The following is a 26,683-nucleotide window of genomic DNA, read 5'->3' as shown; positions in this document are numbered from 1 at the left end:
CTGTGGAATTTAATTTAAACAAGCTGACACCAGTATGAATCACGCCGGCATTACCAGCTCTTGAACACTTCCTACCAACTGCCTGCAGGGCTCTTGCTTTTTAAAGTGAAGACTAAAAGCATCTAAAACTGTTCAAGACCTCTGTCCTCAAAGAATACTTTTTTTTTTCCCCTGCTTTTCACGGTAGGAAGAAACAACATCTGCTATAAAAATCTGCTGGCCAGGGGCAGTGGGAGCGGATACCACTTATCGCACTTCGGCTATTCGTTCCCAGCAGAAAATGCCTCAGCCCAGGCCCCGTGATTGCGGCGAACACCAACGCGGTGTCTCGTCTGTCTGCAAGCTGCACAGATTCGATGCACGCAGAGAGGATGGAGAGCCAGGGAAAAAAGCAAGGACAGAGGGAATTGGATGGGAAGGTAAAGGAAATGAAAGAAAGTCTTCCACGAAAGGAAAGGAGACAACACTATTTACAAATGTGTACCTGGGCTTAAGTGAAGTCTCCTAAATGCTGCTGGGACACAAAGTTGGGCTGGTTTGTAGTAAAGCAAAGTCTGGGAGGTAGTGTGGCTGTTCCCGGGCTCCAGCTGAAGAGTGACATCTCTGAAGAGGCAGGGAAGTGGTCAGGAGTAAGCATGAAACATGTAAGATTGCAGAATTCAAAAGGATAAACATTATTTGATACCGTATTTATAGGGCACCACAGGGGAAAGGTAAAGGTTTCAGAAAAGAAAGAAGCACTTTAATTTTATCTGGAGATTTTCCAACAATAAAATCTAATCCATCATTCTCTCTGTGTGACTGCTCTTAATGAAAATTTAGAGGCTGTGACTGAAATTTAGAATTCACAGGGGATACTATTAGGAAGATGTCTAGCAGCTATGCAAAACCTGTTATATCATAGCCCCTGCCAAAGACCGGGGAAGAGTGGAGTGTGAAGCGGACAGCTTTGAATTTGGCGTGCCGAGGCTCCGCCGCGCGGAGCCTTCCTCTCCCGTGGGACTGGCGTGGGACGTTCATCCCATGGGATCCCACCCGGGATCAGCTCACCGGGCGACAGCCGGGCCCTGGCAACGGCAGCCGCGGCATTGATTTCAAAAGAGACAAGATTTGGCCCATTGACGTTTACTTTTTACCCAAAGCACCTTGTTCACCCCACCTTAGTCCCTCCGTGGTGATGAGGGCTGTAGATCTCTAATGCAATCGCTACGTTTCTTTCCCAGATTTATTGATCGCAGTTAAAAGCTTTCCAAAAAGAAGAGAAAACAAAACTATTTTCTGCATGGTCTTTTCTTCCAAGGCTGAGCGGAGACCCTGCAGCGATGCCAGGGCTGTCGGACACCACCGTGGGCAGGACATCCTGCTGCGTGCTGCCCTCAGCATGTCACCAACACCGGGACAGCGCCGTCCTCGCTGTGTCACCAACACCAGGACAGCACCATCCTCGGCGTGTCACCAACACCGGGACAGCGCTGCTCAGTAAGAAAAAAGGTATCACTGGTGCTTGCTGGGGTGACGGGCATATTTTCCTGTTCATCACTTGGCTGGAGACCATCGAAATCCATTATTGCTGGGTGGTGGTTGGTGCTGTGCAGAGCCAAGGGGTGCCTGTCAGCCAAGGGGGAGCCGGAGGGGAACGCTGACCATCTCTAATCATTACCAATCCTCTGCACTTTATTTTTAATCAAAGCAGATCACTAGACTGTTCCCAATACTTCTTTTTTAATGGGCAAAAAGGGGCTTCGATTATAAAGACAATAATGTTCAATTATTTAAGGGCCTGGATGTACATCATGAATCAGTTTAATACCAAAGTCACTGCCAATTATTCAACTGATTCAAAATGAGACTCCATCACAAAATGTTAAATCACGGGATAAATCTGTCCTGGGAAGGGCTTTAGCAATCAAAATTCTCTCAAAGCAGAAAAAGCTTTTCTAAAAGCAGGGGTGGGGGAAAGGGTTACAGCTTAAGCCAGACATTATATAGTAATGCCAGATGTTAAACAGTTGACTTAAATTATTGGCAACTATCAAATGCAAGATGCTAATACTACTGGTTGCAGAGCTATGCCACCAAGTTTGTAATCTGTGGAATGGGCTTAAATATTCCTTTAATTTTCTGCCTATGGATAACAGGCAATTTGGATTAGCTTCCGCAGAATAATAACCTCCTAATTCTCAGCAGATGAGTCTAAGTCTTCTGCAACATCAAAAAACCAAGACCATGATTAATATGTAACCTTTAATGGCAGATGTTTTTAAATTATACGACTCTGTTGGACCTGTGTAGTTAAGCACAAGAAGTGCCTGAAACCGCTCTGCCTGCCTCGCAGACAGCAGAAGGCACCTCCGTAGTGCCCCGCTTCCAAATGGGGAACAAAACATCCAAAAAGGTGTTTGCAGATTTGCATGAAAACCTCCTCCACCCCCAAATTTGCCTTTTAAAAATGTTGCCGTGAATCCCTGGGGCTGGTAGATGCCAACATCACTTGGAGCGGGGGCTCAGCCCGTCACCCATCGTGTCACTGTTTTTCCAGCCAGAACTGACACCTCTTTATTTGTGCAGCACCCAGCCTGGCGGGTGTAATCCTTTATATAAAACCCCAACCAGGTGTCCTATACCAACCCTCCAGCGTGGCACCGGTGACTGTGTCTGTCCGAGGCTGAAGAAAATGGGACGTGGGCAGGTCCTGGCCCCGTCCAGGCTCGGTGGGGACGGTCTCGTCCCCCGGCAGCTCGAGCAACGTCTCTTCCTGCTGTCCTTGCAGCACGACCGCGAGATCGGGCACCTCATGCCTTGCAGGATGAGATTTCTAAGGTATCTGGGATATATTAGAAATAAAGGGAGCAGAGTCACAGCTCGGCCTGTTTTCCAGCCGATGGCTCGTCAGGGTGCATGTGTGCAAACGATAAAACACCCCAGCACAGCCACAAACCTCTGTGGCACAGGAACAGCTCCCAGCCTGACCCGCTCGCTGCAAACTGTAATAAAATGTCCTGCAAGTCAGGCTGAAGGAACAAAACTCAGCTGTTCAGATGAGCCAAAGCCCACATTTGCTTTTATTTTGATTTTATTTTCTCTTTCCTTGATATAGAGCTGCATTTGAGAGCGGGGACAGCAGGGTTTGTTCCCGCCCCCGTACTTTGGGGGAACATCCTTGCTCAAGACGGGTGAAACGGTGGTGAGGAAAGGGTCAAAACATCCCCCCGACTGCGAGCAGAGGAAGAATGTTGGCAGAGCAAACCTTGCCACAGGAATAAAAGGTTGTCCTGACTGTTCATATTACTCCACATGGGGTGAGTAAAACTGTCGGTCAGACTGAAGCGTCTGATATACAAAGGGGAATAAAAACTCATTAAAGGTCTAAAAGGAAACCCTATTAAAATACCAAATATAAAGTGGAGGAGACCTGATCACTCTAGTGCTAGAGAAGTGTCAGGGTTTGAATGAACCCGGCTTTTTTTTTTTTTCCTGAAAGCAGAGGAAATGCGTTTTGTGGAAAGCCAGGTGGGATGAGGGGCAGGTAGAGTGTCAAAGAGCACTGATAATATTTCAGGGTCTCGCTAGGAGCCTGAAAGACGAAGGGGATTTATTCGGCTTTCGGTGGGGAGGAGAGTGCTAGCAGATTTTTGAAGGCATTCCAACGAGGTTCATATTCATCTGTTTCTTCAATCGAGAGCTCTTGGCTGCCGCTGTGCCGAGGTAGGGACATCTCCTCTCTCTGGCTGGCTCGTAGCCGAAGGCGAATTAGCGCTGGTGGGTCCTCGTGATTCTCCTGCCCTGGCCTGGCTGTTGTCCCCCTGAAAAGCCACCAAACCAGAGCATTTTTACAGGGCCTGAAATAACCTGAGAATGGGCTTTCTCACGGCATCCCGTTTCTGCTTTATTTGTAGAGGAAGGGAAGAAATTACAAGTGAAAGAGCTAAAGGAACAGTTTTCTTTCAAGCATTAAAAAACCACATTGTCCTGTGAGCGGTGGAAGCCATGAAGCCTGGTTTCCAATGGGTTTGTGTCTCATGGTTGATGGACTTTTAAATTGAATTGCACTGTGGCTGCGGCAGGTTTTCACCCCTTCTTACACACCAGAGAAGCCACGTGGGGAAAAAACCCACCATGAATAACTCACCCAGAGCAATTCCTGCCTGATAGCCAACCCAGAGTTCCCTTCTGAGGCATCTTCCCCTGCGGGGACTCTCTGGTGTCTCATAGGCCTGAACGTTCCCAAGGCTTTGCTGTGACTGGGGAATTTTTGTCCCGTCTCATGCTGGATTTGTAGTTTTCTGATGGTGTTTGAACTCATAGAAGGGTTTCTCTCTCACACACACACATATCTCTTACCACAACACTTTAGGAACTTGGTACCTTTGGGATTTTTACCTGCTGTCCATTTGGCTGAAATTGGCACCAGAACTCAGTAATTACCAGGAGTTGGGGCTGTTGGGGAACAGGAGGAACTTCAAATATTAAAGGGGGTGGAACCCTCCTTAAAGTCACCTTGGAAAGTTTGCCTGTTAACAGAGGCAATTAATCAGCAGAGATGCTGAATGTAGCTAGAAAAGACCACAAGTCTTTTCCGAGCAGCTCAGTTATAAGAACCTCTTTTAGAATTCTAGCACTGAACATCCTTTTCTGGGCCAAACAAGCACAAAAGCCATGACATGAGTCAGCTCTGAGTGCCTGAAAAGATCTGCGGCACCTTCCTCGGGCTCAGCAGAGCGATGGATTAGCACTTGTCCATCTGGAATCGCAGGTTTCAATCCTCTCAGCTTTTTCCAGTCAATTGATCTATCCCGAGCCTTTCAGTGGGTACAAATGGGCCTTTGACTTTCAGCAGAATGAAGCAGAAATAAATATAAATGGGACATGAAAAAAATTTTTGAACAGGCGTTTTAATATGCTCTGTTCCCTCTACAGCTCCGTTGTTGCAGTCAAAGAGAAATTCCACTTGTACTTCAGGAGCAGGTGGGTAGAAACCCCATTGCTCCAGCCCTCGCTCTTCACTCCAGGGAGCAGAACCCACAGCTCGTGGCTCAGGACAGGGCGTTATGTTTGACTTACGGCCTCTGGGAGCAGGAAAACCATCTCTTCACCCCAAAACGCAACAGACCTACAAGACACAGCCCATGAAGCAGGAGCCGATGATGTCAGTCCCAGACCTTGAGCTTCACGAGGTCTGGGCTCAAAACCCGACGTGGCAGAGCAGCCCGAGCTCCGGCGACGCGAAATTCAACCAACACATTTTACACCCACACCACTAAAAATAAGACGCCGACGCCAACTCTTCATCTGGCAAGAGAGGGAGCACCAGCGCTGCTGTGTTTTGGATGAGGTGCAGCACTGAAGTCCTGACCATATTTAGCCGTAAGATCATCTCACAGGATTTCTGCGTGAGAGCCGAGTTTTAGAGATATTATTCTGGCCACGTGCCAGTTGTGCCGTTATTATTTCTCCCTGCTATCTCAATACTTCATTTCATCACCCGAATTGCTGCGTTGAGTTACTCAAGGCTGTTAAAATGCTGTCATGCTACAGAGGCAACGATATGAAGGAAATGATGTCTCTACTCCATGCAGCTGAAATCAGGCCACCTATTTAGGTGTCGGGTTTAGATTTTTCGTTGTAAGCGCAGAAACTTGAAACATTTTGCCCAAATGTGTTGAAAGCTACGAAGACATTAAAGATTATTCATGGAATAAATATTCATTTGCAGGAAGACCTTTTTTTTTTCTTAACGCATGAATATTTCAGGCGGCGCGGTGCAGTGTGTGCAGCTGCTCACAGAAAAAGGTGATCGTATTCTGAGTGCTGTTTCAATAGTTCCTAATATTAACGATACCAGCAATGTACCTCATTTTTATGATTTAATGGCAGTTTCTCCTTAAGTTAAAACACTCCTAGATTTTCTTTAACTATTAACTAATTACTAGTAGTTAAAAATTCCCTGAAAATTAATCTTCAAATGCTTCCCCATCAGGAGCTCTCATACCTTCACTTTGCTGATAATTTTTAACTGCAAATACTGTTACACTTGTTGCCCTGATCACTGGAAAAATGTCCTTATTTTATTTGTAACTCCCATCTGCTTTTTCCCATAGAAACAGCGATGACTTTGCCAATGGCACACTAATATATTGCAGCTTTACATCTTCAGCTTTCCATGTTTCAGAATTTCCATTTTTTTAAGGCACTTTCTGTCCAGCCGGGTCCTGCCTGAGCCGCTGTGGAGCTCTGGTACCATCTAGCGTTACCGGGGAAATGCTGAATATCGGCGGATGTGGTGTTTTCCTCACTGAGCTGCTGGGTGTGTGGTAGGACAGTTCTGTGTGACACAACTCGCGATTCGGGATGAGCACAAGCGGTAAAACCGTTTTATCCGCCAGCAGCTGCTGTGCTGTCGGTGGCCACAGCGGCTCAGGACGAGTGTCCTGGTCTGACGGGAGGGGAATCAACTCTCTTGGCTGCGAGGAGGCATCTGGGGCCACAGAGAATCGTAGAACGGTATAATCATTGTAAGGAACATTTAACGGAGAACTGTTGTTTTTACGTAACTGAGGACCTGGCGCCTGACCCCAGCAGGGGGGAAGGACCAAGAGACATCAGACTGTGCATCCTTAATGTAAAACACAGTCTCTTCCCGGAATATATACTGATACCTGTATTTACAAGTTAATTTAGGGAGAAGAGTAGCTAAAGTACCAGGAATGCATATCTTAAATAGATTGATAAGGGGAAGGGTATTGTATGTAAATCAAGGCAGGGTCGGGTGGTCTGTAAACCCTGAAGTACCGACCGATGTGGAACAGGGGAGGGAAATTGCGGCCGAGATTTTGGGGGGATATAAGCAGGGGCTTTTTGCCCTATTATGTGCGCCGGCCTTTAGGTACAACACCCCTTGTTGCAATATCGTTATTTAAAAAAATTGCTTTGCTGAGAGATCCTGCCTGAGCCTATTACATTTGCAAAATAATTGTTTCCTACAATCATAGTGGGGAGCATGAGCAGCTTGTGACCTGTGGGGCCTGGGCCACCAAGACACCCCCAAAAGGCCACAGGAGATGCAAGGGGGCTTCACCGCCTCCCTCTTCCCCACTTGCAGGGCCTCATGCACCAAGAGGACCCTGCACTGATAGCGATCTCTGTTCCATTCTGCAGCCTGTGGAGGATGAAGGGTTTATTTAAGCACTGGGGGAGCCGGGCCCGCACCAGGCCCTGCGCCCCGCAGGCGTGAAGCGCAAGACCCCCTCTGCCCTCACCAAATATGGCGGCCCCACCTCAGCTCTCCCACCAAGCTGCCAGGGCGGAAGTGACGCCGGTGGCGTCACTGCGCTGGCCCTTTCCGGGGTCACCGCCTCGGAAGTACTTAGTTCGCTCAAAGAGTGGCGGCAGCCAGCGGTTCGACGGCGGCGGGAGCGGCGGGACGGGAGCGGGGCCGGACGGTGAGGGGAGGGCGGGCAGGGGTTGGGGAGGTGGATCACGATGGGGCGGGGGGGACGGTTTGGGGGCGGTCAGAGCCGAGGGGAGGGGGCGGTTGGGCCGGGGCTGGGCGGGATCCGTGGGCCTTGGAGTGGGGAGGGGGCGAGTCCTGTGGTTGGGGACGGTTGGGGAGGGCAGTGGGGCTGCGGTGTGAGGAGGGGGGTAGTTGGGGTGCGGTTTTTGAGGCTGGGGTGGGAGCGGGGTCTGCGCGGGGCACCTCGAGCAAGGGGCAGCAGAATTATTGTGAACCATGGTTGTTATTAGATGGTTCTTTCAGAGTTGGTCCCACCAAACCCACCATGGAAACAGCGGATTTATTATTATTTTTTTTCCCACCTCCTTGTTTTTTAGGGTGTTCTCAACTCTGGATGGAACCCTCAACGTTTTTTGAGCTGCTGGCTGCCGTAAAGATGGAACATTTCTGTCCCTAGTGTAACTCGCTCAACACAGATGAAGAGTTTGGGTCTTGGAGGAGCCCTTTGCTTCCCTTCCTGAGGAAAGGAACCTTAGAAGCGTGAACTTTGTGTCCTGTTTGCTGCCAAGCCGTTCCTTTCCTTCGGAGTTCAGTAACCATGGGGCCATCGAAAGGAGAAGAGGAGGAGCAGAGCGTGATCCTGATCAGCGATGACGAAGCCGAGAACACGCTGGGGAGTTCGGTTCTGGTAGTTGACCCGTTGGGTGAGCACTGAGCTCTTGTTGTCAGTGAAGTTCTGTAGAGAACTTTTGAAATCTAAGTAAATTATTACACAATATGTTTGAAATGTGTCTTTATTCTGCTAGGAAAACAAAGTACTTCAAAAATAAATAAAACTGGGAGGAACTGCAATTATTCCATAACTTTGGGGATTTCTTTGATGGCACGATTTACCTGTGTACTGTACTGAACTTTGCTGCGTGGTTTCAAAATATTACAAGCTTAGCTGAGCCTGGACCTTTTCAATGTCGACTGGATCCTTTCTGATTACATTATCTCTGTTTTGATAGTGTGACAGTTTTTTGTCACAGGCCACTGTACCATTCTTATTGGTACCATATGAAATCATAAGAAAAACTTATGCCTAAAGTGTTTTTATAAAGAAAATGTCAATAGGTGGTTGAATTTGTAATGAAGTCATAGTTATCTTTATACTGATTTACACCACATATTCTGTGTTCTGCAGAGAAGTCTGACCTGGAAGGGGAGAAATCTGAAGAAGTTGTGGATGAGGAATGTGAACTGATGGTGACTTTCTGTAAACAAGCAAATGTGATGCCTCATGCAAGATATGACTGTACAATACACCCGTTTGAGTACGTTCAGTGATGTGGAGGATAACACGGGGGTTTCATTTTCCACATTTAGTCCATCTTGTCAAGTAACCCAGTTAGCTTTTTACCAGCTGAAAGCAGAAGCAGAGTTGGATAAGAGTATAACTTGTTTCGTAAAGAACCTTCTGTTTTTCAACTTTGTAGGCGAACAGAATGTGATACCTGCTCACCCCTTGGAAAAAATGCTGATATTTGTGATCAATGCTACTGCTACATTTGTGACAAACTCGCTGCTGAGGTAAGAAGAGCTGTAATCAAGAAATGCACAACTTTGAGTAAACTAAATTACTCAGCAGTCTGTTTAAAAGAAATCACTCTTAAGCACACCAAAAGAATAAAGGATACATGAAATTTGATAATTTTAGCAGTTCCTCTCCAAAATGTTGATATCAGTCTGCTTCACAATGCTGCTGAAAATGTGGTCACTGTCTGGGTTTATTTTTAGTAGTTCAGCAGTTGTTGGAGTCGACATTCACTTGGTGTAAGCAAATGTCCCTTTGTTTGCTTTAGGCACATGGTGTCAGAGAGTCAAATTACTCAGACTGCTGCTCGCTGCACTAGAGAAATTCAGACTTTTAGGCTGTCCTAACCTGGAGTGCAGGGAATTGGGTGTGGGGGGTTTGTTTGTTTGGGTTTTTCTTAAAATTCAGGAAAGTTTGAACTGTGAGTGAAGTTTGGGTGAAAATACAAAGCCAGTGCTCCGTTACCGATTTACAGTGGGGAGGGTACCAGCCCGAAGTGTCTCTGGAAGGTTTTCAGGAATTATGGTAAATTACTATGGGCTTTTCTTATTTTATTTTATTTTTAGCCATGATATCAAGTTATTGCCATATTGGCCTGTTGCTCTGACTGTCAAAATGCTTCACTCTGGCTTTGCCTAGATGTTTAAAGGATGAAATGAATTGTAGTCCTTCATTCAGAGGAACTAAATTTTGACTTGCTCAACTAGAGAAGAGGAAGAAAAAAAAGAAAAAGAAAAAAAAAACTTTCCCTGTTTTTTCACGTTTTATGAAATAGTGCCAGAACTGGACAACCTCTTCCCTCTGTCACTGCAACGCACACAACAAAAGCAAATTCTGGAAGGACCAGCGTGACTTTGCCTTGGCTGGTGTTCTTGTGATGTTCAATTTGGAGCTCACGGATATCGATGCAGACCTTCGGCACGGTGGTAAGTGTTCTGCTCGCGGGCTGGCCTGGGAGACCTGTGCCTCACCGCGGCTGCCCAGTCTGTGGCTTCACAGACAGTTTATCTGGTCCACAGCTCTCCTTGCGAGGGCTTGGGGAGTTTTTAAGGCAGTAGGCTGCTGTTGCTGCTCTCTTTCTGGCCCATACTCAGACCAGACCCCAGTCTACAGGTCCAGTTTTTGTGCTTTCCTGCTTTCCTCCCTCTGGAAGGAGCAAAAAAGCTTTCCGGGCCAGTACAATTGTGTGTAACTTGCTAAATATTTTACGTAGAATTGTAGAATGATCGTCTTCCTGTTTCTTTTAGTTTTGGAAGAGGGAAAAAAAAGTAATTATTACACTAACAGCTTCCCATCTGTCTGCTCTCTTAGGAAGTCTTCTAATAAAATTTATCCAGGAACTTTCTGTGGAATATAATAAGTATCTGGTGGGAGAAAAAATTCCTCCCATGCAACATGAATGCTTTTGTCTCCCCAAACTGCCTGCTGGGCAGTGCAATATCTGCAGATCACGCAACATGGAAGTTGTATACAAGTAAGTGAGAGCAGAACTTGGCTACTAGCAGTACCTGCTGGTCTGTGCACGCTTGCTTTCCTTTACTCCAGTGATAACCAGAATCCTGGCACCTGATATAGCGGAAACTTGGTTGAGAGAACTTACTTGGCCAGCGAGCTATTAAATTGCACTTGGATGTATTTTAAACATCCTCTTAAATACCTCTTTACATATGTCTTACATACGACTTTAAGTACATCTCTTGTGCTATACTAAGGCAGTTGATAATAGACCTCGTTATTATAACCTGGAAAGCATGAAAGTAAAGCTCATATTTTTACTAATTTGATTTGTAGGATGGGGTTCAGCTATTACTTGATGTTATGTGCTGGTAAAATGATTAAAGTAACAGTTGTGCAAATACCCTGTCGCTATCTTAGAAATGTTTTTCAAGGAAAGGCCAGTCAATTTGCTCTCAATCTGCAGAATGGCCATAATTGCCATTTGTTTACCAAGTACATCATTGCAGATACTTTATCTTATGGACAACTTGAACTTTCTCAGGTATTCTGGAGTTTTTGCGCTGGTAACAAGATTTTTAGATCAGGCGGAACAGGAGAGTCCTAAGGCTGCTGCTGTCATGTATTTGGGAGCAGCTAAAGAGATTGCACTTCATAAAGACCCTGCTCTGTGAGTACCAGTTCCACATCCAGGCTGTCACCTTCGCTTGCTCCTCAAAAGGAGGAGACAGAGACAGTTCTGGTTTTCTGTTTGTTAAGTGTAAGGACAGTGTAAAGATCATGGCCCTGGTTGCAGCACAATGAGAGGAAAATGAGGACACCCGAGGGAGAAATGAGATTGGTTATGGGGAGGGATTTAGGGGAAAAAGATGGTTAAAAAGTGGATATTGAAAGAATTTAAGTGAGGTTGAATCATGAGGGGGAGAGATGGAATTTGAGATGGGAACTGGGAGGGCGACAGACAGCAGGTAGTGGCAGGTGGAGTTAATTCCCCAGGAGAAGGGACAGGGGAGCTTCCCGGAGTGGAGGACGCAGAAGCTGCGTTGTGTGAAGAAACTTCTGCTGCTGAGCCGGAAGGAAGGATGTGACGTTCCTTGGGGAGGAAGTTTTAGGTGGCTCCTTCGAGTCTGGAGGCTGACCTGGCAGCTGGAGGGCTGTGTGATAAATAAAGAGACTTTAAATACATCAGTCTTTCTGACTTGTGCTGTAAAACCATGTTAATTCTAAAATGTGTCCTAAACTTTATGCACTTGTTTTATCTGTTTGGAATAATTTTTATTAGCATGATAGCTCCCAATGCTTTTTAAGAAAAAAAAGTGGGTTTTTTTAAACAGTTGAGGACAGAGAAGGGGAAAAGGCAGGAAAACCAATCAAATGTTAATTAGTGCTTTTTTTCCTCCCCTCTTAGAAGCTGGCAGAACCTTGGTCACACGGCTTCGTTAAAGATTGCTGTCCCTTGTCTGCTGCAAAGGTGAGATTGTCTTATTACACGGTGAGATGACGATGGGAGGGTTGCTGGCTGCAAACCGTCTGCTTGCATTTAAAATGCATTTCAAACCGCTTCTGTTCAAAGGTATAAATGAAATAGTGAATGCTTTGGCCCTTAAAAGCCAAAAGTAAACTTGCACACGTGTATAATCTGATGGTTCTGGCATCAAAAACTCCGTAGTAAGCCCCAGAGTAAATAGTGTGTGTGAAAGATGAACGCAGCAGCTGTGCAGGGCTCCTCTGGGACTGAGTGCTCAGGGAAGTGACACAGTGAAGTCCCCCAGAGGCTGCGGAATGAGGACATCCAGCTCACTTGGTTTAATTCCTTTCTCATTTTAGCTTTGTTTTTCACCTTTAACCCGAAATTCACTTGCAACAGAAGGTTAATGAGTTAAGAATTCACTTTTTTCCAGGAGCACTCAAAAACAATTATATATTCTCACCTCTTATTTGAAACTAATGACAGGCATAACCTAAATCCTGCATTAGTTTTGATTTTAAATTATTCTTCTTGAAATTTTTATTTCTTACTTGAAAAAAAACAGGAAAAGGAATTTTTTTGCCTCCCTCCCCCAATTTTGAAAGACTAAACTCTTCTCTGGTGCGTTATCTCCAGTTTTCAGTGAAGACAGAGACGGTTTCACTGGATGTGAAGCCGCCAGGAGCTCAGGTGGTTTGTTGGGCTCACCACGTGTTTCTTGCATCTGCTCACTGGGGATCTTTGTTTTCAAACTGAAGACCACAGAAGCTTGTTTTTACCGGAGTTTAAAAATAAAAGAGCAATACCATTATTCACTACGAATCTCAAAGCACAAATTTAAATATAGATCCAAACTGTCCGACGCTTAACCAAAAAAAACAAGTTTCCATAGAATAGTTTTCTCTAGGATTAAAAAGTATGCAATGATGTAGTAGTAATTCATTTGATTTTTAAGAGATTTTTCTTCTTTTCTTTTCAAAACACAGGATCACAACACAACTTCAGAGGATGCTGGTGTTGTGTGACTTTCCAAAGAATTTGTATGAAAAATTTGTTAATTTTTTTCAGTCCATCTCTCTTCCATGTCACTGTTTTGGCTTCTCAAATAGGTACGTCCTTCGGGTTTTGTTTGTAGAATATTTTTTTGTATACTGTTGCGTGATTTGAAAACAGCTATATAGAGTGGTTTTTCACTCATAGTGTTACGTGTGAGTGTTTTATAGGAAAATTCAGTATTGGCTGCTTTGTATTTCTCCTGTCCTTACAGGAGAAGTTGTTGTTTGATTCTATGGCTAAGTTGTCCGTATTTCCGCCCCCCCGCCCCACCCTTAGAAGTCAGCTGTAAACCTCAAGATGTTTTATTGATAAATCTTGATGTTACTTAAAAGGAAATAAAGTGTAGTGTACCAGCAAAGCACACTTAAGTATGACTTGATTTTTGTACTTCCAGCTTGAATGTTGTACCATGGGACGATATGTTACTGACGACAGTTTTAAAAGGCCAGAACATCACTGGTCAAAGAACACAGAAAGGAAGAAAAATGCGCCTGTGGGAAGCATTCCCTGTTATAGAGGCTCGAGTGAAGAAATTGGTAGACAAAGAGAAGTAAGATCAGTTTGGTTTTGCATTTTTCATTTTATGAACTCAAGTTTTACATTTTGCAGCGTACTGTTTTCCTAAAATCTGCAGGAGTTTTGTATAATGGGGAAGCCTACAAAACAAAGACACACTTGAAGGTGTTTGTGCCAGTCACTTACCAACAAGGCCAGTGGCTTTTTGAAGTTTTTCAAAGCAGCATCAAGCCCTGTGAACACTTCAGGACCAGAAAAGAATGTTGAAGTGGATAATTCCTTTGTTTCGATAACCCCAGTAGGTTTTAGATGTTGATGTTTAAAACAAATTCTGTTCATCAAAGGCTGACTAGCTGCAAGACAGCAAAAAAGTGTGTTCTGCTCTTTGGAAGTCTGTATTCAAAAGAAGACAGTCCACTTGTAAAGGAATGTAAACGTAAAGGAAACCTCCTGTTTTATTTTGCCAGAGAGCGCAGATAATCCATGGATAACTTCTTGGAACTTATTTCCAACTGTCTCTGCCAGTTGTATTTCTGTCCTATTGTGGGAAGATCTACTGATTTGCTTTGTTAATTGTAGTAAATATTTGATTGATGTGTATGTACCTTGGCAATCCTTCCTCTTCTGCTTACCCTCTTTTTTTTGTCCCCAGCTATAGAGAAGTTGTTCGCTACCTGAGAGCTGTCAAGTGCAACGATACCAAAGGGTAAAGGGCTTTTAAAAATATTTTTAATTGTTTCTTTGCCTTAAGATTGTGTCCCAGTCTGTTTCTTCAATGTGTAACACACTGGTGGAATGAAAAGGAGTAGGATTTTGGGAGCTGTTTGCCAAGTGAAAGTACTACAGCATTGCAACCAACTTCGACTTTACTGGACTTTGCTAGCGGTCAAGCATAATCGCATCTATACATACATACTGTAAAACTTTCATGTTAATGAAAACCAAATATTAATTTATTCTTTCTTTCCAGGCTAGTAGACCTTCAAGATAAAATCCCATTCTACTTGTGTAAAAGCGGAGACCTCCTCGCGGCCGCGCACTCGCTGCTGTTCCCGGTGTGCAGCCTGGCCTGCTGTCCTGCCTGCCGGGTGACGCCGTTCCAGTTCGAGCTCTACCTGAAGATGTTCAGAACAGGCAGTGTCCCCGCTGGAAAGGATATGCTGGACGCTGGGCCCTGGCTTACAGTTGGTAAGTCTGATTTCTTGCTTACATATATTTAGGACCTTAATTAGTTGCAGCTTTTACCTTAGCATTAAATCTAATGGTATTCTGAGGGACTCTGAACCCAACTATAAATTGTCTGGACTAAAGCACGGTCCATAACTAGGCAGGAAGAATGTCTTCGTATTTGAGCGTGGGTTTGTTTAGTACACTTCACACAAAATACTTATTGAGAGGAAATGCAAAGCTCTCAGTTACATCACGGCCTTGCCGATGGCAGTGTGTAACTGAGCATTGTGGTATGTCTCAGCCTTGGCCTTGAGAATAAAGGCTTCCTGATGAAAAGGGTTTAATGATCTGTTTATTACATTATGTTGTTATTTCCGCCGCTGATAACTCTGGTCACCTATCCGCATGCTACTTGTCAAGGTGTATTCTGAAATGAAAGATTTATTTTGGAGATATTCAGCTGCTAGTAGAATTCTTAGAGGTATGAGATACTGATAGTATGTCACACTGTACTGTGGTGTGATGCACATAATGAAGATTTTGTCCTGTGATGGCTTAGTCTAAATTGTATTCAGTTCTTTGTAGCTTTCCAGACTAGCATTTTACAGTTGATGTTGTTTTTTCTATTCACAACCTACCAAAAAAAATTGTAAAATAGCTGTACACACTTGCTTATCTTTTTTTGTTAGGCTTCTGTTGAAGCATATCTGTAACTAAGTTAATATTTTGCTTGTGTTCACACTCTGTAGTTTTCAGGGAATATAAGATATGTTTTGGATTTTTATTTCTTGCAGGATCTCCTTTGAAGGACGGTGTTCTAATTAAGCAGGCGCTCAAGCTCCTTTACAGCAACATGTCACTGTACAGGAATGTGAGTCTGGTTTAAAACTCTGTTTCTGTGGCCCATCGAGTGTTTCTATATATTACCCATCTAGTTACTTCTCCAATGTAAGGATTTACTATTGAACCCTTTTCTGTCTGAATATTTCACACCTCTGTGAACAGATTTGACTCTGTTTACAAATGTTCTGCTGTGTTTCAGCCCAAATGCTGGAGTTCCCTCATCATGACCTTGGGCAGTAGCAGTTTCCTGGAGAAAAGTGGGCACCTACATCCTCTATCCCTGAAAGAACCGCCGCTGGACTTCCAAAGGGTAAGGGAAACATGCTGTGAAATGGGAGGATCTCGTGTCTTGGGTTTAGACAAGATTTCATTTGACATGGGCATTGGTTCCTGCTTCTAAATCCTAAGGTTAACTTGACGGTGCCTCGTCAAATACTCCTGTGGTGTTTGCAAATGTAACACTTTGCAGGATGTTGTGATTCAGGAGTGTGTTAAATACAACAGTAAGCAGATTAATTCTGCTTGCAGCTTAGTGCCTGATGCTGATTCTGTATCTTTTAATGTTGAGGTGGATCAGGTGACAAAATGGATAGGAAAGCAGTTTAAGAAAAATGTGTTCAGATAGTCCTGAAGAATCAGTATCTGGGTATTTTCTTCACAAGAACAGAAATAACTGTTCTGCTAAGCACATGAGGTGAAAACGAAGAGATTATGTAATGTGGTTTGGTTAGTGCTGTAGAGCTTCAATCCTTGAGTATGATGTTGAACAGTCAACTTCCTCTGTTTTAATTTAAAAAAAAAGAGCTGAAAAATAAAAGTAAAAGCATGTTAAAGAGCCGTCTTGGACACCCTTCCCCTTACTTGTGACTCATGACTTGTGTTGCAGGGGGTGCTTGCTGCCAGCAGCGGCCTTTTGGAGGAACTGAAGGCAAAAATTAATGTTTCTTTACCGCCTGCTATTTCCTCTCCTCATGTAAGTGTGCACACGGTGACAAGGAAACTTACCCTTTGTTTTATTGTGCTTGAAGATACAGCAGTATTGAAAACACTTGGATTATTTTCAAAAGCTTTTAAGAGGAAGTTTGAAGATTTTGGAGGGGATTGGCATAGGCTGTTCTTATCTGCTGTAGCCTATGCTGTCAGAAGTTAAGAAAAATATGAGAGTCTGTTCTGGTCTGACGCAATCTTCAACCTAGGACAAGCCTCATTTCAGCGCTGTCCAAGTTTATAAAGTGGGAGGGTTGGCAATAACTGATCCTCTTTTAACTACTCCCAGGCTGATCTTGTGTTGAATTTGAACTGGAGACCGTCCTTTAAGACTTGGCACTGGGTTTGTCTCAAAACTCAGAATAGCCCAGCATTTCTCAACTTGTTTTGAACGATGGTTTCAAGTGTAGTGGAATGTGTTTAAAGATGGCTTGAAATGTATTTTGTATTTTATTCTTTTTTACTTATTTTGAGGAAATTACATTTAGCTTACTCTACAAATAAATGACTACTGGGCAAGAAGTTGTCATTTTTTTTCCTTTAATTCTGCTTCTGTGAGGGTGTAAGACTTCGTGTTTCTATGAGGATTTTGAGATCACCAGGAGAAATATATCATTTAAATAAAAGTACCTATTTTATTCCCCCTTCTTTTGGTCTTCATGAGATTCTTTGGATGTTGTGTCTGACATCCAACCCGTTTGACTGGAATGTAGCAACTTGGTGCTGATTTGACTGGGTACGATATACAAGTAGTGGGAAAGTGTCTTTTAAATATGTCTCTTTTCTTGATATCTCTTCCTGTAGTTGCACCATGAGGCTTGTCTTATTCTCGCAGTACAAGCAATACAACAGATGCTTTTTTGTGACCTTCCATACTTGACTTCCTTCTTAGAGGTAGCCCTGGCTTTTGGGGTGAGTCCTAGATACTGATTTCTGTTCTAAGAGATTAAACCAAATTAAATTTAGAATCTGTGTAGAGACTTTTAGACACATTTAACTTGGTTTTCATCCCCTTTATCTTTGCTGACCTTTAATTTATTCTGGTTTTTTTAAGAAATGACTGGCAATTAGGTTAAATCACTGCTCTTATTTTATCTCTTCCTAGAATAACTTTTGGGCTCTGAGGCTGTTATTGGACCATCTTTCCTATGAAGAACATGTTCTCCATGGCACTGTCAACCTGATTTTGAGAGATCTAAATCATCAGAAAGCAACAATGCTAAAACTGTGAGTAAACACTTGCTCCCTGAAGTCTGTTTATGGAAACATAAGAGCAGTCCCGCAGCAGTAACGTTTAGCAGAGCTATAATCCTTAGCTCTAATGCTAGGAATGAATAGGAAAGTTGTCTCCGAATATCTGTGTTCTGTTTTCTGTTGCGTAGGTGGCAAAACCTTGGTCCTCAGTACGTGGGTGAATTCCTTTGCCTGTTCCTGACATGCAGACACAAGAAGATGCAATCCATTGGCCTCTTCACTCTGAGTATTATTACAGAGAACCTGCATATGTAAGTGTGAACCTTCTTCACAGCCGAACAGAATAATTTCAAATCTACCACAACCATCGCGTTCAGTATCTTTACTACTGCTAATAACAGGGAAGAATAAAAAACAAGAATGAATTGTGAGTTAAGACTGTTAATGAAGAGAAAACTACCATCAGTGTTGCAACACAAAGGGTTTTCTGTGTTACCTGTTGAAACCAAATGGCCTTTTCACTTTGCAGTGTCCAATGTTATGAGAAAACATGTTGTCTGATCTTGGCAACCCTGACCAGTTGTCAAGATTACATGTGGTACAGTCTAGTTCTAATACTTAATATCACTGACATCAACAACAACTGAAAAGCCTTAACTGGGACTTTATAGCAAACCAAAACCCAGAGATTCGGGAACATACAGGCACTGTAACGCAAACTGAGGACAGCATTAGCTTTCTGCCTCTCATCCTCTTTTTAAAAGAAGATTCGCCACCTGCTCTGCAGCAGCACAAAGCTTCAGTGGGTGAGGAAAACAGTTCTGGACAAGTCCAAGTGCTTTATTTAGATTACGAATGATAACAAAACACCAATGTGTCACTTTTGAAACCACTGACTGTTTATAAGTATAATCCTCGCTCTTCTGTGTTACACAATGAAGCATTATAGGCTTTAGAGTGATAGACTTTAATGTATTGACACAGTAGTTTTCAAATTAATTGGCTCTGTGGTTGTGTGCAGGAAGGCAGAGTAATTGCCTGTGCTGGTACTTTAAATTCACACGTAGCTGCTGGCAGCAGAGCAGTGGTGAGAGTTTGCCTCTTACTGACTGTCTTATGTGGAAATTACAGACCTACGAGTTGACTTTCTTTGTGAAAACCTTTGCTGTGTGTAGCCGAGAAAGTAAAATACCCAATTTCAGTCAGTTGTGTATGAGCTAAGCTGTATTTTACAAATATGCGATTCCATTAATTGTCTCTTTTTTTGTTTGTTTTTTGTGAGGTTTTACAGTGTATGCTCTAGCACTGATCAAAGAGAATCTGATGAAATCCTGTTTCTTATGGTCTGTCTTTGTCTTAATTATTTTACTGTACATCTGATGCTGAAATTATCTCCATTTGGAAGTTTAGGTGAATAGTTGGAGTAGCCTTCTTGTAAAGCTTTGAGTAATGCAAAACTCAGAGTGGCTGAGACTGGGGACAGGTCTGTCCTTGTGAGAAAATGGATTAAGAATCTGTATCTGCTTTTCAGGTGTCCATGGGCAAAGCATCTTTGCAATTTCTTTCACAATACAGTGAGTATCTCTATTTTAAAATTTAACAACAAAGCATGTCAATGACAACTGTATTACTTATCAATTAGATATTTAAATGTATCATTCAATATATCATGTATCAAATATATGTCAATGTAATTTATTATAACATTATTATAAACGTTACTGAAGTATACTAGCAAGTATACTAACTAGTTTTTTTCCTGTGCCCAGGGATTAAGGCACCTGCCCCTTGGCACCGCAGCTCATCATGAAATCTTGAAGTTCGTGAACATTTTTGAAAAACTGTAATTTGGCAAAACCTTCAGGAATATTTTCCAATTTGTCTTAACCTGAGAAATCTCTTCCTGAAGTCCCTTGTGTTTTACTTTGGTCAACATCTCAAAAAACGTTCAGCTAAAAACTGACTTCAGACAAACCCACAACTGAGATCCTGGGTGAAGATGGTGAACAGTGGCTGCATTTCAGCGGACGTGTTTGGGAGATTTCCTGTCTTGCAGGTCCATGTATTAAGCAGCTGCTCGAAGAGGGAGTGGGTTTAAGTTTTGGGTTTGGTTTGGGGTTGTTGTTTGGTGGTTTTGGTTTTTTTTTTTTTGGTTTTTTTTTTTTTTTAAATGGTCTACAGAGAGATGCTGACCAGGGGGGAAGGAGAGAGACACAGATGAGTTAGAAAAGCACCACAAGTCTTGATTCCTGTGTTGCACAGATGCGCAGTGGGTGAGATGTCTGTGCAGAACAGCTGCTGAGAGAGGAAATAAAAGAAACCTGCGTCTCCACAGGTGTACAACAGTGTGCGATAAAACGCAGTTTGCACACTTATATTTAATGTACAGGGTATTTCAAAGAGATGGACCCAATTTTGTTGAATTGCAGATTCCAGATTGGGTCCATCTTTTTGGAACACCCTGTGTAATTATAAAGAACAAGCTACTCTTGAGACTGGAGGACATAAAGTGAAGCTTTCTTGCTAGCTTCAAGAAACAAGATTCAGGAAGACAATGCAGTAAATAGCTTCTTTTGTTTGTAAATAAAAAAGGTCTAGTTTTTCAATACCGGGGCTTTGCTTTTATTTTCTATGGTAGGTGACTGTTAGACTGGTGCTCATGGTTCTCTGGGTTTCTCAAATCCTTATTATAATGGTGAGTTTTAGAGTTAACTTTTGAACTCTGGAGGGAGACAGGCAGCAATATTTCTGGGCTGGTTTCTGCCCTTTGCCTTGCTACGATACCGTCTGCATTGGTTTGGCAGTAAGGGGAAAAAAAATCCTAATATGCGATGAGCTGTATTTTGCACATTTAAGGCTTTCGGTGGCTTTTGCAGATTTTGTTGTCCTAAATAAGCAACGCTATTCAAGTCTTCTACTAAAGTGTATGTGTATCCAAATCAACACGATGTTAAGTAAAACTCTAGAAATTCTGTCGTTGGTTCTGTTTGGGGTTTTCTTTGTGGGTATTTTGAGGTTGGGATTTTTGGGGGATTTTTTTGTGTGGTTTTTGGTTTTGGGGGGCTTGGAGGTTCTTTTGTGTCATCGTGGTGGTGGTGGTGGTTTTGTTTTGTTGTTTTTCTTTAAAGCAGTTGCTGTACCTTTATCTCGTGCTGCCCATGTTGTGGATTGGGGGGAGAACAAAAAAGGGAGAAGGAGGCTGCAAACACTGATCTTTGTAGGTGCTGTATCGACGTTCTCTGCTTTGCCCCAGTGTCAGAGCTTCCCTTTCCCTTTGCTCTGGGGCTCTCCCAGCGATGCAGGGCTTGGGCAGCTGACTGCTCTGAAGGCTCCTTAGCTCCCCAAAATAATCTGTAGGGTGTTGCATCATGCTTTGTCACTTTGCTGTGGGTGTAAAGAGACAACAGCAAACCCCAAAAAGACAACAGCAAACCCCAGTAAGCCCTGATTGATAACAGACTGAACTTGGACTGGGCACAGACCTCAGTGTCACCCCTTTTGGTGCCCTGGGCACAGGAGGGAGCGGGAGGTGGTGTTTTGTTACCCCTGGATTTACCAGCACAAAGAAAGGCTTGGAACTCCTTATTTACTGTAAGTAATATCATATCTATTCATTATTTATCCACTTCTGAATTGTAATGAATTATGGCAACCCTTATGGTGCGGGTTATACTATAGATAATGATATAATCTTTTATGTATGAGAAAAAGACTTTATCTGAAGATCTGCACTTTGGACACAGGTTGGAGAGACAAGTATCGTCATTACAGTCAACCCCAGCAGAAAACATCTTCCCGGTACCCGGAGACTATGACTAGTGTAACCCCAAAGGTAAACTGGAGGCTGATCTTGTCTGCTTTGCTCCAGGTATAATTGAGATGAGCAGAGCTCATTAAAAATGGAAATGCATGGTTTGGAGAGGAGAATGGGCACCTAGAGCTCTCTCATCCAAATATTGTATTTTAGCAAACAGAACTCTGCTGTTTTAGCAAGTGTGTGTACAGCTGATCTTGCCAAACAATAAATAGAACATTGGCAAAGAAGTGCTTGTGTCGAAAATGAAATTTCATCTGAAAATAGTGAAATTGATGTATGTTCTTGAAGCCTGGAAGGGGAGTGCCATCAGCTAATGGCGTGATGTACCTGCGGGCCAAGGAGCTGCCTGCCTGTGGGCAGGAGACCTGAGTGTGTGTCAGCATTGATTAGGGACAGGGTTTCTGAAATAAATCACTAATCAGCTAATTGTTTACAGGCCAGAGAGGGAAGTTCTCAGTATAATATTTAATATTATATAATATAATATATAATATAAACAACTCTTCAGTCTAGTGCTGCCAGGAACCCCCCGTGGCTCTTCCAGCTCTGCTCAAGGGGATGGTGATGGGTAAGTTTGGACAAGGAGGCTGAGAGGATGGGAAGAGGGGGCAGCTTTATCATCTCAACTATATGGACAAAAAAACAGAGTTTGCAGCCTCAGCACTAGTGTTCTGCTTCCTCTGGTTGGGACAGTGCTCACAGCATTTCTGCCAAGGACACTAATTAACCTCTGAAATTAGTTTATCCCTTTGGAGTACGCACCAGAGACCAGAGTTCTGTAAAATACCATCCCAAAGAGAGCCAGAATTAGCAGCTGGTGCTGAGGGCAGCCCCTGCGCTTCCCTGGGGTGAAGGTGGTGGGGGCTGGTGGCTCCTTGCTGGTACCAGACAACACCCCTGGGTCGTGCATGGTGTTTGTCACCCCCAGCATCCCTGTCCTCTTCCCCCAGCAATTCGGAGGGGGATGCAAGTCCTTACCCAGCTACCCCAGGACACAAAGCAGTCACACTCCTCCAGCTGCCTGCCAAACCAAAAATACTCAGTTTTAATAACTAGAGTAAGCAAAGTCAAAAATGGGCTCGTTGCTGGCTGCCAGATTAGCAGATGGCTACAATCATTAATATTGCAAAACTTCAGGAGTTCATAATTCTTTAATCTACAAAGCCAGTGGGGGCAGTTAATGCGGACCCAGCAATCTGTGTCCTGGGAGGTGCCAGCCGCCCCGTCCCCATCCATCCCAGACCCGCGAGGGTCGGGCAGCTGCCTGGCCAGGACAAGGCTCCTGCCTGCAGCGAGGATCCTGCAGCTGGGCAGATGTTACCTGCGGGAGGAATGGGCGCGATGGACCCCCCGGGCTTAGGGCTGGTGTTGATGGTGGCTCCTAAATTCACCCATGTGTCTCCACCAGCTCTGCTGAGCTCTCACTGCCATCAGATTGTGGAAAATCCACAGAAATCCAATAACCCGTCTCCAGTGTCATTTTCTCGTTAAACCCAAGCCTTTACCATAATTGTTTGGAGGCAGTGCAGGGAGATTACGACTTATGTCAACAGCCAGATAATCTGACCCTGATCGTCAGTGCCAGTGGAGTTTGCAGCATGGGGAGGGTGCTCTGAGCCCCAAGGGAGCCCCGCACCATGCGGCTATTTGCAACAAAGCAAAGCCTAGCATTGGTGTTACAGCAAAAAAATATATTTATTATTTCACTTGGATGAAAAACGTCCCACTGCAGGCGCAGCGGGCTCAGGGTTCGGCCCCAAACGGCTCCATCGATCCCTGGCCCGGCCCCAGGCTCCAGGTTTCTCTGGAAGGGCCGGCGGCTCCGTGAGGCTGCGGGAGCCTCGTCCAGCATCGACCGGGGCTGGGGGAGCCTGGCTTGGCCCCTGTGCTCATTGCCCTTCTGCTCATACAAATATGTGTGTTTATGTATATATAGTGTATTTATGTATGTCGTATAATATATAGTATATAATACATTTAATATAAATTCTAAATACACACATATATCATATGAATATATCTACCTCCACGTATATGATATATATATGTATGTGTAAGTATATATGTGTATTTATACACACTCATATTCCTTTGGGTTTTTGCAATGTATCTGTTCATTAGACACTTGTATGTGTTTGCATAATTGGCCCAGTCCAGCCCAGGTGTGTTGCAGAGAGGGCAAACAGCCGCCCGTACGGACACAGGTAGGCTTAGGGCAGCTTTTCTTTGTGGAAACCTTGCTTTCCTTTTGCTTCAGCAGAAAAGCTACTATCACTATAATTACCTGAAGGTTTTTTTAAATTGTTTAATGAATGGTAGAGGGCTGGTGGAGGGTTTTTTCACTTGTTTGTGTTTTTGATTTTGCATCAGTTATATTGCCTTTAATCAGTTAACCCTTACTGGGCTTTTGCCCCTCCCTCTAAGTCTCACATTATTATTTTTTAACATTGCTGCACTTTTCCACTTGTGCTGACCCAGCCCCAGCACCCACCATGTGCTTAGTCTCCAACTGCTCACTTTATGCACTGATTTTTTTTTTTTTTTTTTTTTTTTTTTTTTTTAACAACCCGTTCTCAGAAGCATCCCTGCATCTCCCTGCCCGCAGCCCCGGGAAGTGGGAAGAAGCAGAAAATCCAGGGATGGCAGCTGGGGGAAAGCTATGGAGGGGGAGGCTGACTTTGGCAGGGATGCAGGCAGCAGCAAGGGCCTCCCTGGGGTGTCCCACCCCGTCACCCCCTCTCCTTTTGTCCCCTAGGGCGATGGAGGACGCTGGGTAACCCCGTTTTGGCAGCTTGGCCGCTGGGTACCAGGATGCTGCCTTCATCCCGGGCACTTCACGTTCAGCGGAGCCAAATCCCCCGGGAGCAGCGGGGGGAGGACGCTCCCATTATCCGGCTCCTGCCGTGGTGGATGCAGCTGGACCAGCCGCGCATTAATAGATTACACCGAGGATTTGGGCTCTTCGGCAGCGAGGGGAGCGCTCGCAGGAGGGAAGGCCAGGGCGGCTCGGGGACGGACGCAGCTCCTGCTCCCCACTGACACCTCCAGCCAAGGTCAGTGGAGGGCTCAGCCGCGGGGCTGCGATGCTACTGGGGTGGCTGGAGCGGGGATGCTGGTTCCTGGTCGGTGGGGAACGGGAGCCCCGGGGGGGCCAGACTGCAGGCGGGGTTTGCTGGGCTCTGGGTGCTTCTCTTCCCCCTGCCCGGCTGCTTTTTGGGGGGATGCTCTGCAGAGAAGTCAGGCTGGGGGCGCTGGGGCAGCTGCCGAGCTGTGCCGGTGTGCGGTTGGATTTAAGTTGTGTCCGTGCGTGGCTGGGTTTGAGCTGGTGTGTGGTCGGGTTGTGTGCCATGGCACTGGAGGCTGCAGCCTGGTTGGGGTTGCAGGATGGGGTGCGTGGCCACCCCCAGATTTCAGCCACCCTGGGTGCAAGGCAATGTTGCTGGGTGCTGCCTCTGCGTGCTGGAGGGTCTGGGGCCACGGGCAGGGGACAGTCCCCTTGTGCCACCAGTTTTTGGAGTGCTGCGGGGAGCCAGGAGCTCATGGGTTTCATGTGACTTTCATCGCAGCTTGTGCCCCACCAGCTGCTGTGCCTCAGTTTCCCCATCGTTCACACCCCCACTGTCAGCTGGTACCCAGGGCCACGGATGTGGCGCGGAGGGAGAAAATGCCCATGTGGGTGCCCAGAAATTCCTGCTGGCCCTGCTCAGGGCTGTGGCTGGGCAGGGACGGACAGACAACCCCCACTCCCCAGAGAGCCTCGGGTTACTTGCTGCTCTCCACCCCAAGCAACAGCAACACCCAAATTCAGTCAAATCTGGCCGGGCCCTCAGGTTTTGCATGTGCCCCCAGGTGCGGCTACAAAAGGGCGGCACTGGGCACCTGCCCCACATCCCCAGGTAAGTGCAGCCTTTGCCTTGTGAAATCAGCACCAAAGGCTCCCAGAACCACGGGCTGGGGTTGGAAACCTCCCCGGAACACGGTGACGCGCTGTCCCCATCCTGGGGGACCCTCTTTGTGGGGGTGCAGAGCTGGAGGGGGGGGGGCTGGAGCGGGATGCAGCTGTGGGACACGGCACCAAAGTTGTTGTTTTCAGCCCCGCAGAGCCCCGGGCTGAGCCATGGACGAGTGGGACCTCCCGCAGTGGAAGAAGGAGGTGGAAAGCCTCAAGTACCAGCTGGCATACAAGCGGGAGATGTCCTCCAAGACCATCCCCGAGTGAGTGCTGCCCACCCTCCCCTCCCAGTACCCCCGCTCCAGCCCAGCAGCAGGACATGGCTTTGCCCAGCCACGAGCAAAATCCAGCTTTTCTCCACCCCTGTCCCTCTCCGAATCACCTGGGAGCTCTCAAAATGTCAGGTTTAGAGATATATATTTATTTTTTTTTAGTCACTTTATTGTTCTTCAAGCCCCCCAACCCCTGGCACTGGGGTTTAAGGTTTTAAGCTCCCTCTGAACTTAAAAGTCTTAAACCTGGAAAACAGTCACAGAAAGGTATTTATTTCCCCTCCCTCGTTTGTACCTCATTGCTTGGGACAAGTCCCCCCCAATTTACGCAGTCCATGGCCCTCTCACTCACCTCGTACAAGGCGGGGGAATAGAAAAAGAGCAACTTCAGTGAAGAAGTTTTAAAAACCCAGCGCAAAGTCTGTCCCCATGCTGAAAGCTACAGATTTGTGGACAAAAGGCTTTTATTAACATTTTCTTGTGCTTAACTCCCCCATCCGAAAATGGGTGCAGCTCCCGCAAAGTGCTCACTTTGGGGCTGCGCCCACCCTCGGCTCCCTCCCCGCAGGTTCGTGAAGTGGATTGAGGACGGCATCCCCGAGGATCCCTTCCTCAACCCCGAGCTGATGAAAAACAACCCCTGGGTGGAGAAAGGAAAATGCACCATCCTCTGAGGAACCGACCCCCCCGCGGCGCCTCCCGCTGCCCTCGCTCCCCTTCACTGAATGTACTTTTTTATTAGCTAGCTTCTGAATATGACTACCTGAACAAAAACCCTACCCTCATCTGGTCTTATTATTTTTAGAATTGTTTCTTTTTTATATGTCGGGGGCAACGGGGAAAACACGGGGGTGGGCAGGGTGGGGGGACAGGAGCAGCAACGTGTCCAGTCTCAGCCCTCTGCTATTGCCAAAGGATGGCACATGT

The 26,683-nt window shown here is 45.2% G+C and overlaps 2 protein-coding genes across 3 annotated transcripts; both read left to right on the top strand.

The window, feature by feature from the left end:
- Positions 1-7,373: 7,373 nt before the first annotated feature.
- LOC135994301 (uncharacterized) lies at positions 7,374-21,710 on the top strand. Of its 2 annotated transcripts, XR_010606976.1 has the most exons (21): positions 7,374-7,439; positions 7,828-8,154; positions 8,637-8,766; positions 8,929-9,022; positions 9,802-9,952; positions 10,338-10,500; positions 11,026-11,151; positions 11,890-11,952; positions 12,936-13,058; positions 13,400-13,555; positions 14,174-14,227; positions 14,492-14,709; positions 15,486-15,562; positions 15,734-15,844; positions 16,421-16,507; positions 17,326-17,433; positions 17,627-17,748; positions 17,904-18,026; positions 19,247-19,289; positions 19,485-20,932; positions 21,459-21,710. XR_010606976.1 is itself a non-coding variant. In XM_065644769.1 (20 exons), exons 2-20 carry the CDS (start codon positions 8,049-8,051, stop codon positions 19,560-19,562), a joined length of 2,133 nt encoding a protein of 710 aa, XP_065500841.1. In that variant the 5' UTR covers positions 7,374-7,439; positions 7,828-8,048; the 3' UTR covers positions 19,563-21,710. The 2 variants fall into 2 exon arrangements, 1 of the variants encoding a protein (XP_065500841.1); XM_065644769.1 differs by having other exon boundaries at positions 19,485-21,710.
- Positions 21,711-24,500: 2,790 nt separating this feature from the next.
- GNG13 (G protein subunit gamma 13) lies at positions 24,501-26,430 on the top strand. The gene is made up of 3 exons (XM_065645157.1): positions 24,501-24,585; positions 25,626-25,747; positions 26,325-26,430. The coding sequence occupies exons 2-3, from the start codon at positions 25,650-25,652 to the stop codon at positions 26,428-26,430; spliced, it is 204 nt and encodes a 67-aa protein (XP_065501229.1). The 5' UTR covers positions 24,501-24,585; positions 25,626-25,649.
- Positions 26,431-26,683: the final 253 nt, after the last annotated feature.

This window comes from Caloenas nicobarica, chromosome 14, assembly GCF_036013445.1.
Source record: "Caloenas nicobarica isolate bCalNic1 chromosome 14, bCalNic1.hap1, whole genome shotgun sequence".
NCBI lineage: Eukaryota > Metazoa > Chordata > Aves > Columbiformes > Columbidae > Caloenas > Caloenas nicobarica.
The sequence above is the reverse complement of the archived record's forward strand: the minus strand, read 5'-3'. Positions and strand labels throughout refer to the sequence as shown.

What these genes read in the sequence shown, in the direction of transcription:
- LOC135994301 (XM_065644769.1), top strand. Translation starts at nt 8,049, where the DNA reads ATGGGGCCATCGAAAGGAGAAGAGGAGGAGCAGAGCGTGATCCTGATC. An exon ending in CTGCTATTTCCTCTCCTCAT is followed by an intron (nt 16,508 to 17,325) that starts GTAAGTGTGCAC and finishes CTCTTCCTGTAG; the next exon opens with TTGCACCATGAGGCTTGTCT. An exon ending in ATTACAGAGAACCTGCATAT is followed by an intron (nt 18,027 to 19,246) that starts GTAAGTGTGAAC and finishes TCTGCTTTTCAG; the next exon opens with GTGTCCATGGGCAAAGCATC.
- GNG13 (XM_065645157.1), top strand. Translation starts at nt 25,650, where the DNA reads ATGGACGAGTGGGACCTCCCGCAGTGGAAGAAGGAGGTGGAAAGCCTC. An exon ending in TCCTCCAAGACCATCCCCGA is followed by an intron (nt 25,748 to 26,324) that starts GTGAGTGCTGCC and finishes CCCTCCCCGCAG; the next exon opens with GTTCGTGAAGTGGATTGAGG.